This window comes from Chiroxiphia lanceolata, chromosome 27, assembly GCF_009829145.1.
Source record: "Chiroxiphia lanceolata isolate bChiLan1 chromosome 27, bChiLan1.pri, whole genome shotgun sequence".
In the NCBI taxonomy this organism is placed as follows: Eukaryota; Metazoa; Chordata; class Aves; order Passeriformes; family Pipridae; genus Chiroxiphia; species Chiroxiphia lanceolata.
In genome coordinates, this window is record NC_045663.1 from 92,968 (window position 1) to 106,946 (window position 13,979).

At 49.0% G+C, this 13,979-nt stretch overlaps 1 protein-coding gene across 6 annotated transcripts in view; it reads right to left on the reverse strand.

Moving 5' to 3' along the window:
• CELF5 (CUGBP Elav-like family member 5) overlaps positions 1 to 13,979 on the reverse strand; it is a 55,520-nt gene that overhangs the window by 27,257 nt on the left and 14,284 nt on the right. For 2 of the 6 annotated variants that reach the window (XM_032711771.1, XM_032711770.1), the window contains exons 1-2: positions 10,637 to 10,952; positions 3,817 to 3,899 (exon numbers count right to left, since the gene is read on the reverse strand). In XM_032711771.1, coding sequence (XP_032567662.1) covers positions 3,817 to 3,899; positions 10,637 to 10,910 — 357 coding nt within the window. In that variant the 5' untranslated portion in view covers positions 10,911 to 10,952. Of the gene's footprint in view, positions 1 to 3,816; positions 3,900 to 10,636; positions 10,968 to 13,979 lie in introns of those variants that run through there. The other 4 variants (XR_004360978.1, XM_032711775.1, XM_032711772.1 and 1 more) reach the window with 4 other exon arrangements.

The following is a 13,979-nucleotide window of genomic DNA, read 5'->3' on the forward strand; positions in this document are numbered from 1 at the left end:
TACTGGGACTGAGTCAGACTTAGTTGTGCAGTTCTCCAGCCTGTCCTCAGGGAGCAAAACTGGGGAACGTGAAATGGGATGTTTGCACACAGCAGAGAACATTGTGGAGGGCAGGGAGGAGGAGTGTGTCTGGCTGGGAGGTAGTGCTGGGCAGAGAACTGGCCACGGTGCTGGTGCTGTCTAGAAACTGCACAGTCCCTGTGAGCAAGGTGCCATGTCCTCCCCGTCTGTCACTCGTACCGGACTGGGGCAGTGGGCAAACTCGCTTTGGCTGTGCTGAGCTTCACAAGTCACAGTCCACATCACAGGCAGGTTCCCTGCCTGGGTACTCCTCTTGCCCACCCCAGCTGACACAGATACTTGGCATCCTTTTAAGCTCCTTAGCGAGCTTGGGTGATAAGACATTTCCGCTAATTCACCAAGGATGTGCTTTACCTTGCTGTTCTAGGAAGCTCCATCCTTCCTTCCCCAAAGGAATATTCACACATTTGTCATTTCCAGACTGCACTGACAACAATTCAGCAGCTGTGAGGGCAGGACAGGTGTTTTAGATAATACAATATGCAGCTGACTGTACAGGTGAGATTGGTTGAGTTACTATCCCTGGAGCGATTTAAAAGATGTGCAGATGTGGCACTTTAGGGACATGGTTTAGTGGACTTGGCAGTTAATGGTTGGATTCGACAATCTCAGAGGTCTTTTCCAACCTAAGTGATTCTATGATTGCTGCTTTACACCCTGAGCACACTAGCCCATACAAAAGGGAGTAAAAGCCAAAATTCTGTCTATTTCGTAAAAAGAAGCTAAGCCTTATTGTCAAAAAGTCAGTTTTTTAGAGTTTAAATTCCATTTAGTTACCATACATCCAACAGCCCTTAATTTAAAAACAAAAAAGAATTCTGATGTCACAGAAGGAGAACTTGCCAGAAATGCCACAGGAGCAAATAGAGATCATGGTGATTCCTATTGATTATATAACTATAAATACAAAATATAACTATAAATACAAATATAACTATAAATATAAAACCTCAGGAAAGCTACACTGCACTCATGGCCCTGCAGGAACAATGTGTCCACATTCTTAGATGGGCTGACATCACTGGCATCAGACCTGGAGGGCCTAAGCAATACCTCTGTGGGCCCAGACCTACACGACAGACTTGGAAGAGAACCCAGAAGTCCTGCTCCAGCTACCTGATCGCAGCCTAAGGATCTCTCAGAAACCATATCAAAGCATTTCCATAAATCTGACCTTACCAAATCCTCAGTCTAGACCTAGAAAGTCATTTGTCTCTATTCAGGTTCATGAACTGTTGAGATCAACCACTGCTCTCTGCATTGAGACCAACAAAGCAAGGTACTTGGCCACTTGTGGCACCTATGCTTGCTTGGTAGTACAACAGTAAGTGTAGGATCAACAGAAGATCCTTCCTATGCCAGTCTGATCCCTCGTTGTCTCTAAATGTGCTGATGCTTGGTCACGTGTTCAGGTACAGCTTGTGTCACCCTACACTGATGTCATATACCCTTCAACTTTCTTCCTGCTATTGCTCTGTGCAACAAAGAGATAGCGTAGGGGTAAAATAAAGAAGAAATCACTTGTTTACCGGACCACAGCCCAGTACATTCTGTTCTCTGCCCTATGCTCGGACCCTTGCTGTATTTCTGGTGATAGGCTTTGCCACAGAGTTTAACAGAAGATGATTTAGATGCAAATGTACAGAGATGAAATTTTACGGCCTTGTTCCCAAAACAGGGAAGCAAATACCCAGCACTCCCATCTATGATTCATTTCAGGAGTATTCTCTGTGATCAGCTGGATCAGAGGGATGGGTAATGCTATACAGACACGAGCAAACCTGAAAGCTTCCTCAGGTCACCCAGACCATGTCCATGCCAAGACCAACTCTATGTGGATCCGGATGGAGGTCTGTTTCATTCTGGTAGTTACCATCACTAAATGACCACTAAAATGATCAGAGAGAGAGGGAATCATGCCTTCTTGGTCATTGAGGGACTTAAGAGAAACTAAATGTGATGAAGTGGTGTATTGACAGCCTGAAAATAAACAGCTCCAAATGCCGCACAGCTCATCTTCATCCTAATCCTGAAACATAATTACACCACATTGCTCATTAACTGTCTCCAGACAAATATGTTCAAAAGTACTCTCTGAGCAGACTTCGTACTGTTCCCAGGCAGCTTCTTACACCTCCCTTAACATAAAAAGCCTTTAGATCACCACATCACAGATACAGTGCTGCTTCAAATACTGCTCCATGCAGCACAATATAACTGAGAGCACAGACAGTAGAGAAACATGCAACAAATTCCCAATGTAGAACTGTAGCAAAACTGAGATTGCCTTGAATCCACCAAGCCTCACATGAATAACCTCTCAGAGACCCTCTGCAGGTACTAGGTAGAGATGTGTCTGACTTCCCCACTGCATTAACAGCATTGCACCATGATTCCTCATGAGTGTTCCTCCATCCTTTAACTTGTTCTCACAGACTCTGTCAATTCTGCCCTGGACCAACACACACACAAGGTTACATTGCTTGAGTCCAAAAAGCTGACCATTTCCTGTCACACAAAAATAACTCAAGGAGATTTGAGCACCTGGTTATTTTCACTCTTTCTCCTGGTCGTCCCGAGATAAAGATCCTGTTAAGTGGGAATTAAGTTACATGCATTTTCCAGTGCTCAAATGCCAGCACAGGCCCATGCAAAAAGGGAGCAGAGGTAAACAAATACAGAAAATGACATGTGCGTGGGGAGGTCTTGAGGGCAGCTGGGAGAAACGAGGGAAGCTCTTTGGACCTGTATGGGTTAAAGAGAAAATGTTATGGCTAAGAATTCCCAACCCCTCTCCAGAGACCCCTGGTTTACATTAATTATTTTGTTGCCTTGAGCACTCAGAGCCTGTGTGAGCTTCTATCTAAAAGTACCCAACTCCCCCTCCTACTCACCTCCAAATGAATCCTTTAATGCGTGTGATCAACCCCCTCAGCACAGCAAGGGAACTGCCCAGTCGAAGCTCTTAAATCATACCAAAATGGGAACAGCAACAATTCAGAATTCCTTTCAGCTTACCAGCAGGTCCCAGGGAGGCAGAGGACTACCCTGCAAGTAGGGACCTGTTGCACAGTGCCTGGACTCCTGGGATCGATCCCTACTGCACTTTGCTCCCAAGACCAGCTGTGGAGGGAGCAGGACCCATGAACAGACCACAGCCACTTCAGTAGTCCTGGTCTCACCTATATAACCCATTTTTCTTCCAAACAGTGGGATGTGGCAAGTGTATTTTTTTCATCTGATCCAACTCCGACACAGCACTAGAAGTCTGTCCAGGCTCCCTGCAGGGCAATGGCAGAGTAGAAGCAGATGCACCAGGAGGTGCTGCACGCCTGGAAAAAGGGTCTGGTATCTTGTCTTGTCTCGTGTGAGCATTCCAGCATGCCCACTGTGCAGGCTGTGACCACGCTCTTCACTCCAAAGCCCACAGCTCCCTAGTGATAGGGACAGATAGGTGAAGGCGACATGTCACACCACAGAGAGCAAAGAACAGCACAGAAACAGGCCTGGCCAGAGCTACATGTGGCAGCCTTGGCCAGGCAGAGGAAAAAAGCAGCAGCTCTGTGAAGAGCAGCACTGTGCTTCCACTCCCATATCCCTGTTCTAACCCCTGAAATACACTTCTCTTTCACAAGTAGGAAAATTAATCTAAGCCACTTCTCATCCTTGCTCCCTCCCCTGATAATCCCTCATTTGCCTGCCCATGGCATCCAGACACAATTCACTGGGACTTACCCCTGGCAAAGTCTTCTGTTCATGCAGTGCTGTCTGGGCTTTGATGGCAGAGTCTCTGGCACAGTACGTGAGGAATGCACAACCTGCAGTGGATACAGCAAGTGTCAAGTTAGACAGGCAATTGCGGATGCACATCAACACAGATGTTAGATAATTTGGTTGTGTCTAAGACTCTAGGGAAAGAGACAAAGAAACAGTGTAAAAGGACTTGCAGGCCCCATCCATCCCCCCTTCTGTTAAGTCCTGGAAAAGGGTCCCAGTGAATCAACTAGGTTTGACACAGGCATTGAACAATGAGACACAATGGGAATGCAAAAGGAAAGCTAATTTGGTCTGCGGTAGAAACAGTCCAAAACACAGGGATCAGAGGAGAGGCAAGGACCAGTATGATTATTGACTTAAAAAAAAAAAAAAGAAAAAAGCAAGAAAAGAGGAAAAGTGTCTGGGATTTTAGCCTCACACAAAAACTTCATGATCCAGATTCATGAATCATGGAAAGCTACAGAAGGGCCTCGTGTGCGATAAGATGTGCACAAACACATATCAACATACATATGCATGACAAAGGAAATCCAGAGACCAGCAAAGCATAATGCATTCTTCAAGGGCCAACTTAGAAAGCAAGATGAAAAGCACAGGGAAAAGGCCAGATCCTGACATTCTTAGTCAAGATATGACTCAACATCTTAGCTGAATACTGGAGCCAAGGGAGAAGGGGAAGAACTATAGCCCCTCCAGGAAGAAGAGGGATCATCTTTGGGTGCTCTGATGCTTAATCAAATGAAACTAAGCACAGGAAAAATCTGGCTGGTTATCAAGAAACATTTCCTAGCAGAAAGAGATTTATTAGACTGTGGAATGATCTCCCCAGGGAAGTGCCTGAAGCTCCATCACTTGAGTTGTTTCAGATGAGGATAGGCAAAGCACTGGAGAACAGGTTCAAACGCTAGAATGCGTCTGACCCCCTCATTCAACCCCCCTCCTATTGGCAGTGGCATTTCACATCCTAAGCAAAGGCAGGACACGTCCCTTCGGCTGTTGCTAAACGTGTATGTCTACACTGTTGTGCTGGGGCTGCAGATGCATTGTTATGGCCCACAGAGGCCTGTTTTTCTGCCTCCACATTCTTATGCCTGGCTTGGGGTACTCTAAAGCTGCTTCAGTTTTCCATGGATCCAAGGGTGGATGTGAGACAGGGACTGTCTGGACCTCTCCCCTTCACCCCGGTGGGACTCCATCGCACACAACACTCTGGCAGAAGCCAGCTGCTCAGGACAATCCCAACCCATGGCAACACAATTATCCTGTTCTTCCATCCCAACTCCAGTAAGCTGCTGTAGCTAAGCAAATCACATTTGTCCTCACATCTCTTGCTAGGGAAAAAAAAACACCTCGATAAACAGCACACAAGCACTAGAAATCTCGAAGAGATAATTAAAGCTCCTCACTGCCCAGGTTTTTAACCAAGAATCCTGCACCAAAGTGAAGCGTGGGATCAACAGATAATTTAACAAATGCAGTGAGGCCAGGAAGCATGAAGGTAAACTCCACTTCTCATGGCAAAGGTAGCCAGTTCTGTTGTGTGGGGGTAGTACCCCTCTGCTTTCACTCTCCCCACATAGACTGCTCTGATATCAAGCCTCAAAAGCACCTCCGTAACCAGAGAGCAGACTTCTAACAGACTTGAAGGCCTGGTAACCAAAGTCTCAAACACACATGCTTGCCTAAGACCACCTGCTGCTCCAGTCTGCTACTTTGCAAGTCACTAATCGGGGTCAGGTTTAGCAGACAAAATGCTGAAGTCAGGAGCTGGAAATAAGCAACTTATTCCACTAAGAGCTTCAACGCATTGGTACTATGTCCATGTGCAAGGAAGACACCATCCTTGCCCCAGGAGCATTAACCATCAAACCTAAGAAAACTAAGGATGGGAGAGGAGTTAAGTCTACCTGAAGCTATCTGTTGAGTTAAGCATGCAAACCCTATCCTTGAGTCCCAAATTCCAGTGCTCAAGAATGTCAAAACTGAGGTAATATGCACTGTCAGGCTCAAAAGCCTCAGTCCACGGGAGGACAAGGGAAAAATGAGGATTGGACAAAGGCACACCATTGAGTGGGGATAAAGGGGATACACTCCTCACACAGGGATAGAGTTATTTTGTAAGGTACTGTCATCATGCCAGATCAGGGATTTACAAAGTCCGGCAACCACCAGCACCAATCTGAAAAAGTGCCATGAATCCCCTCCCCAGAGTCCTCTGGTCTTTCTCTTCCCTACAGTAAAAGCAGCCCATAACACTGTTCATCTTTTAGGTGCCTAGGTATCCATACCAAGGGGCAGCAGCTTCTGGAGACAGAAACATCCTGTCACTGTGGAGCTTGAAGATGCCTCACTCAAACTTCAATCCAAGGGTAATCCTCGCTGCTGCTCTGCTTTACAAGGATATGGATATTTACTCAACAGCATCCAGCTTGTACTCCTTCCCTTCACTCATGCATGAAACAGCACTCAGGCAGCCTCTAACAACAGGCTTGTCTTGGCTGGACTGGGGCAAGGAAGCCTATAGGCACAGGACAGCCTGGTCCACTCCTCCATCCCTGAGCTTTTCATGTCTCAGCTATGAGGACATTCAACTAATTCATTTCAACCTCATTCTTACTTCCCCAATGGCAAGAATCTGGGAGGCTGTACTGGCTGTGGAAAGGAAGGAGCTAAAAATGTCAGCTACATCTTTTGGGAAACATGATTACTGTCCTCTAGAGTCGGGTGTTTTGGAGGTAGGAGGCAGGAATCAATTCCATTTTCTTTGCAAAGCCCTGGTCACAAATACAGGAAAGGGTTTGGCAGAATCACTACACTCTAAGCCGCATTGTGTAAACAATTATTTGGGGAAATGAAACTTCCTTCCTGAAGAGACATTATCTCTTGCACACTAGTTCTTCAACTACCCCCTAGGATGCTGTGACAGGATTCTGCTTACCGTGTCTTTCATGGGCTCTTTGGACTCCTAAAACTTTGAGCTTAACAGTCACCCAAGTATCTGCTCAACAGTGAAGAGATGTTCGCAGAGGTGCAGAGGAGCCTGTCACTCTCACTAGGTTTTCTCACTTCCACATCTCCCGCTTTAGTTAACAGCAAGCTCAGATCGACAGGCTTATGACCCTTTGGGCACTTCTAACACCAAGTCAGTTATGCCTGCTGAGACACGGGACATGGTGTTAAAAAGTGCTCAGGGTGTTAAGAAACGTCAGCCTGGAAGGCCCTGGGCAGTGCCAGCGACCCACGTCAGCACAGGGACACAGAACAGCACCCGGGGCGCTGTCTGTAAAGCTGATTTGCAAGAGGGCAAGGTGATTAGAAATCATAAATTAAGTTGTATTATAAATTCTGTATTACACTACTTATAGACTGCAGTATAGTGATTCTGTTTGTAGAAACCTTATGCTATTCTAATAATAAATTCTGTGCTATAGTGATCAGAAAATTCTGTTAAGAAAATGAAGCCTTAAGTCAAAAATTTTAAGTTTAAGCTCTAAGCTTTTGACTATGACTTATTGCCATCACCATTCTGCCAAAGATCCCTAAAAGAACCTCTGCGCCCCATCAGCGATACCACCCTACTTTCACGGGCTCCAGGAGGGCCTCCAGCTCCCTAAAAGCACAACCCAGCCTAGTTCCACTTGCACGAGACTGCAGAAAAAAAATATATTCTGTGCCTGATCCTCCCTACAAATCACACATTGACTCTGGAATTTACAGTCCCTTCAGATTCTAAACATTACTCCACAAATAAGCAATCTAAAGCCTTGAGCAAGAAAAGGCTGCCAGTTTGTAGAAGAGAGGGATCTCTAGATTCTGCTCAGCATCAGAAATCACATCAAATACTTCAGCAGGGGAAGCATGGAGTCAGCAGGGAGCTAATCTACAAGCCTGCAGAAGCTGAGTCAAAACTCGGCTGCCAGCAAGGCAAGTTAAGGCTGAGGGTGCTGTTGTGTCCTTGCCCTCTGGAAAAGCCACCCATCTGTCCACACACCATCCATTCACCCGCACACCTGCGGGAGGGCTGCTCCTGCCTCTGCCAAATATTTCCCTGCAGTTCAGTTTAGTATCTCACACTCCTGAAATCTCCACTTTCCTTACTGTGAGCACTCCTAGGAAACCCATCAAGTTGACACTTGTAAAAGAACTGCCTTCTGCCTAATCCTGGAACACAAGGCAAAAAAACCTTCCACTTGATTCTCCCTACTCAGTCTCCTTTGACCCATTCCAAAAGCCTGTTCAAAGACCTCCCTGCTCTTCCCATGAAAATATTAGCTTTGAGACAAACATTGCTATTAACATGCAAATGTATTTGTGATTAACATATATAGAAAAACTGCCTCATGAATAATAGTAGTAGGCTGGAACACTATCAACTACCAGTGGACAGGCTGCTGACACATGACTAGTCAGGTACTAACAAAACCATTTCATAGTGGAGCTCATATTTCTAGATCTGTAAGATCCTCCTCTGTCTCCACCAAATTCATCCATTCTCAGCATCCATACAGGATTGTCCTAGCCAGCTCTTGGACTCTGCAGCCCAACTCACATCTTCCTGCCCCGGTAGGCCTTTTCCACCTTTTCTTCCTTCCTGGGAGCAGAGGTGGCTGCTTAGCTCCACGTCAAGCTGTAAGGGAATACAAAAGGACCTGCTGGGCTTTACCAGCATTGCTGGCTTCTCACACAACTGCTTTCTCCCATTTGGGGAGAGAAAGGGAAAAAGCAGATGGATGCTGCATGTGAGCTGTCAACTGGATCTCATTGCAGATCAGGGAACACGGGGAGAGAAAATTGAGTCTGCTGTTACAGCTGCCCCAGAAAGGTTATGGTTTCTGTACAGTGCAGGAATGAACATGCCACTGTCCGGATTTGCCACAGCATCCCCTGATCAGGGACTGTGATGGTGCTCCAGGCCACTGCAGCTCCTGGGTCAGGCTTGGCACCCTCCAGGACTGCTGATGCCAGCAGCTCCTCACCAGGACGGCCTTCTTGCACAGAGCCCAAGCCAGTGCAGTCAAACCTGGTAAGATGGGATTGGAAGGTAGGGGTCAGGGTGGGCTGGACTGTGGGTTTAATTCCCTCACCACAAGCTAACCCCTCCTGTTCCGCATCCTTGTGAAGAAATTACTTCTTTGGAGAGGTATATTGCCTATTCCCAAAACAGGCCAAGGATCTACATGCAAACTCATGCCACCAGGGAAGGAATCCCAACCTCTCACTTCGTACAAAACAGCACGAGGAGGTGTAGAAACTACCATACAATGGCCACCAGAGAACCTACACAGCTCAATAGCCTTTTCTGGGCAGCACAGAGCACCTGTTCTGGACAGAACAACCCATGAGCAACACCACAGCATCCACGCAAAAAAAAAAAAAAAAGTCAAAACCAAAAGGATGTATTTATTTTGCTGCAGAAATCTTGCATTTAACAGCAAGTTAGTGTCACACACATCTGACTAATACCATTGATGTCCCCTCTAATTTCCATACCTAAGCAGATCCCTAGAATTTGTCTCCTGCCTGGAAGTTGATCTCAGACCACGCAGTCTATATTTAAGATATCACCTGAAATGAAATGCACAACTGCCTTTTGCCTTGGGCCCATTCTCCTCTTTAATGGGTTTGAAACCTTGCAACTCACTGGCAGCAGGTTTGGATGCAGTTCCTTGCATACAGAGACACATGCCATTCTTGTGCTCAAGTCACAACCAGATACACTTCTTCATCTAAATTCAAGTCACTCCAGCCCCCACAGGCTTCAATGAAGTGTTTTCCTTTTGTGCTGGAGTTAGATTTGGCCTTTTGTTTGAAAATAAGCTTGTTTTTCTCTTGTCCTCTTTCCTCTCTCTTCAGTCTAGAACGGTTCGAGTTGCCAAGGCACTCAGTTTTCCTTACCCATCCTCCTAAACCTGAGGCATCAGGACTGAACACGACACACATCCTCCAGCATGCACCAACACACGGCCCCATCACGGATCATTTTAGGGCACAGCAGCCCAGGCTGAACACCGACAGCTTTCAGGGTACTTACCGTAAGTTCCCTGCAGGTTGCTCTACTTGTGCCAGGGAGTGGGGCTGCCATCACCCCCTCGGATCTTACAGCAAACAACTCTGTGAGTTTCCATTCCTGGCTGGAGTGGTGCTGGTCACAAGATCAGCGCAGAACTGCTCCACTGAAGGGAGCGGACACCCTGAACGCGACAGCTCTTCAAAATACAGCTTTCAAACACAATAAGCACGGCTAAAGGAGCCTGCTCAAACTTTTCAGCATCCACTAAAGGTCCTTCAGCAAAGGAAAAACCCTTTATCCCCCCCCAGCCTGCCACCAACCAGGCACTATCTATCCTAAACGGCACTGACAGCAGCAGATCCGTGGCCAATATCCTTTGTTGTGTGGATTTTCAACTCCCAGTGCCGTACTCCTGCCGGGGGCGGCCCGAGCCCCGGGGAAGGGGGGGAGGTGTGCCCGGCAACCCACCGAGGGTCCCGGGCGACCCGCGGCAGCTTCGGTCCGCCCCACGCTGCACATCGCGGCCTTTGTTGAGCCCCTCACAACCCGGCGCCAGGCCCCAGGGGGCGGCCGAGGCCGGGGGACTCCACGGGGCTCTGCCGAGCCCCGCCCGTGGGCGCCGAGGATGTGGACCCGCTCCCGGGCAGGGAATAGGGGGCCGCGACGGATGTGAGAGAGGGTGGGGGGAGAGAAAAATCACATCACAGGGGGTCAAGCGTGGACCGGCCCCGGGCCCGCCGCCCTTTCAGCGCGCCGCGCCGGGCTCACCCTTGTGCATGCCGGTGTAGCGGTCCTTGAGCACGGTGAGCTCGTAGATCTTGCCGAACTGCTCGAAGAGCGGCTTGAGGTCCTTCTCCTCCAGGTTGCGCGGGATCTGCCCCACGAAGAGCTTGATGGCATCCAGGTCTTTCATGCTGTCGGGCTGCGCGGGGGGCTCCGCGCCGCCGCTGCTGTTCATGGGGGAGGCTCGGCGCGGCGGCTGCGGCGCTGGCGGGAGCGGCGGCGGCTGTCTCCTCGCCTCGCCCTCGGTGAGTCTGGCCATGCCCCGCGCCCGGCGCGGCTGCGGGCGGGGGAGGCAGCGCGGCAGGAGCGGGAGCGGGAACAGGAACGGGAACGGGAACGGCCCCGCCGCCCGCGCCGCCGCCGCCGCGGCGCCACAAAGAGCCGCGCGCAGCGCCCCCTGCCGGCCGCGCGGAGCCCGGGCGAGGCCCGGGGCACCCCAGGCGTGGGGGGGGCGCCTTGAGAGGCACCGGGAGACCCCCGAGAAAGGGGCGGGAGGTCCCTCAGGAGAGGGTTGGCCAGGAGAGCCGTGAAGGTGCTGGCAGCCACGGGCGAGGAGGCAAAGCAGCTGTGGCCGCCACGTGAGGGCCGAGCGGGGAGACACGACGCCCATCCCCAGCTGTATTTTAGGGCCCAAATTCTAGGAATGCGGAGGCCCTGGGAGCAGGGGAGAGCTCTGAGCACCCACGAAGGCAGAGCCCCTCTGCATCCGTGTCAGAAATTAGCGTTTGCCTCCATTTTCTCAGTGTCTCAGTAGGAGGGTCTGGAGGCAAAGAGGTTATTTAAAGCACAAAACTTTCTAACACAGCTGTCACCCGGTGGTAAGCACAGACACAAGCACCAGTGCTGGAGGGGGCTTAGCTGGAATGGGAAGAAATACATGGCCCCAGGTCTACAACCCCAGGCAGGTCTCTCTCTGCCCCTGCCCTTCTAGGCAAAGTCCCCTTTCTTCCGAGCAGCTCAGCTCCCTCCTCACTCAGGTTTGGTGGGGGCATTCCCAGCTACTTCCTATGTCAGATCGTACCAGATGGTCAGAAGCTGGTTGCATATCCATGTTGAAGCAGCCCTTATTGCTGCCAGGATCAGATCTCATCCCCATGTGAGGATGTGGATTGCTGCTCTCCCACTGGCTTCTCCAGCCGCGGTGAGGCTGCAGGGGAGGGAGTCAGTGCTCCAAGCGGCATAGCCCAGGTGGCCCAGGCTGTCTCACCTGCTGTCATGCCAGGGTGATGCTGAGGCATAGCACATCCGAGGCGTGTGCTCCTTCGGGAGCAGCTGTGCTGCAGGGATGCAGCCAAACACTGCTCTGCCACCCACAGCCACACACTGCCTGCATCTTCCCCAGAGCGTTTCCTCTGCAGCATGCACAGCTTTTGTCGTCACAACATACATTTTAGCCTGTCATCCTGCCCTGGTATCCCTGAAGATGAAAACGCTTCTGTGCCCTCGTAGGAAGGGCACAGGAGTAGGAAGGGGGTGCTTGCTGGATTGTTTGCAGAGAGAGCTGTGGCAGAGCCCAGTGCTCAGCTCCACTGAGCATGCCAGGCCTGAGGCTTTAAAAAGAACTGTGGTGCAGGCACAGCCTGGCCTCCCTTCCCCTTGCTTAGTCTCTCTAGTAAGAGATTTCTGTCATCCCTCACTATTGCCCTGGATCCTGCAGAGTGAAGGCAGCAGTGGAGTGTAGAGGTGACCCTACTATCCAACACACAGAGCCAGGGCAACAACAGCTCACGTAGCAGCCCAATTCAGAAGGTTCTTCCCTGCTCCCAAAGTCCCATCCTTCCTCCTACTCTCTCCTCGCAGTGCCCTACACGCCAGCTCACCTCCCAGAGCACTGCCTCAAACCCTACCCAGATCTGTTAGGCATGGTTTTACCCAGGAAGGCAGAAGGCCGACTCCAGGCCCCTGTGACAGGAGATACGTGCAGTAGGTTTCAATACTGAGAGCTGTGCAGGAAAGGTTAGGAAAAAGGGGAGGTGTTATCAGGGGAACAAGAGGGGTCCCAATCCTGCAGAGCTGAGGGAAGAACTGAGAATACCAGTCATGTATGAGCACCCACCTGGCTCCCAGGCTAAAGTCATGGCAAGAATGACAGCGACTCCTGCAGAATGAGAGGCACGTGCTGGCCCTCAGGAAGGAGGCACTGTGGATTCATTTACCATTTTAACTTTGCAAGAAACCAAAAATTAACTAAGTTTTAAGGTTTGTGGATTTTACGACCGTTGTCTATAAAAGTGGTAAACTGGAAGTGAATATCAAAGATACCAGATATCTTTCTTATCAAGAGCAGCTGTTCTTTAAGGATTGATTAAAAGAAAAAAAAAAGGCAACAAAAAACCCCTTGTTGCCCATTACACGAAAAGTTTGGGTTGTTTGCAAACTGTTTCTTCCAATGCTTAAAAGCAAAGCACGTGAAAGAAAGAAAAGTGACAGCAGAATAGAGAACAGCTGAACACCAGATTAGAGGAGAATGCCTCAATCATCAAGTCAATTCATCTCCACCCCTGCTGCAAGCAGCTACAGCACTGAGCCCTTCAAAATATTTTTGAGAAGTTTTATGAAGAAAGATTTTTTTTCTCCTGCTATCCCTAGTGAAAGGCTAATCCAGCAGTGACAAATTCAGCCTCTAGAAAAGAGCATTTTCAGTTCAGTACTCCACCCCACATCTTCCACATATCCCTGAGCTGTTACAGCTCCGGCAGCTCTAAAGAGCAAGGGCCTTTGTATCTTCTGCTTCACCAAGGTGCTGTAAGTGTCAGATATATTTAAGAGCATGAAGCATTCAGATACTATGGAAACCAGGACAAGAGAAACCCCAAAAATAGATGGAAGACGCAAGCTGTTGTAAAGTCTGGAAAAGTCTTGCTGAGGAAGGCTGTGCTTGCTGCAGCTGATCACAGAGTGGGATCCATTTAGAGTTCAAGCATAAAATATCCTCTCTCCACTCTCTTCATGGTTTGTCATTTTTCTCTGTGGATATTCTTTAACTTCCCCTCTATTTAACAGGCCTCCTAATTACCACTTCCTTTGAATGATTCACATTGTAGTGTGCCCTTCCCGTGACCTGGACCAGCCCGCTGCCTGACTGCTTCTATATAGCAGGGGTATTTGGGAACATATCATGAGAAAAAACACTACAGAGCACTCTCCTAAAAGGGAAATCCAAAGCAACCTACAGAGAAGGGTGCCTGAAACAAAGAGTTGAGGTGGCAGCCTGTGAAACACTATGATTCTTCTCTTTATAATGCAAACACCCTGTTGTGCATATTCAACCTCTACAGACAAACCAGTTGCTGAAGTAGAATGCCTTCACTCAAAAAACCAGTATAGC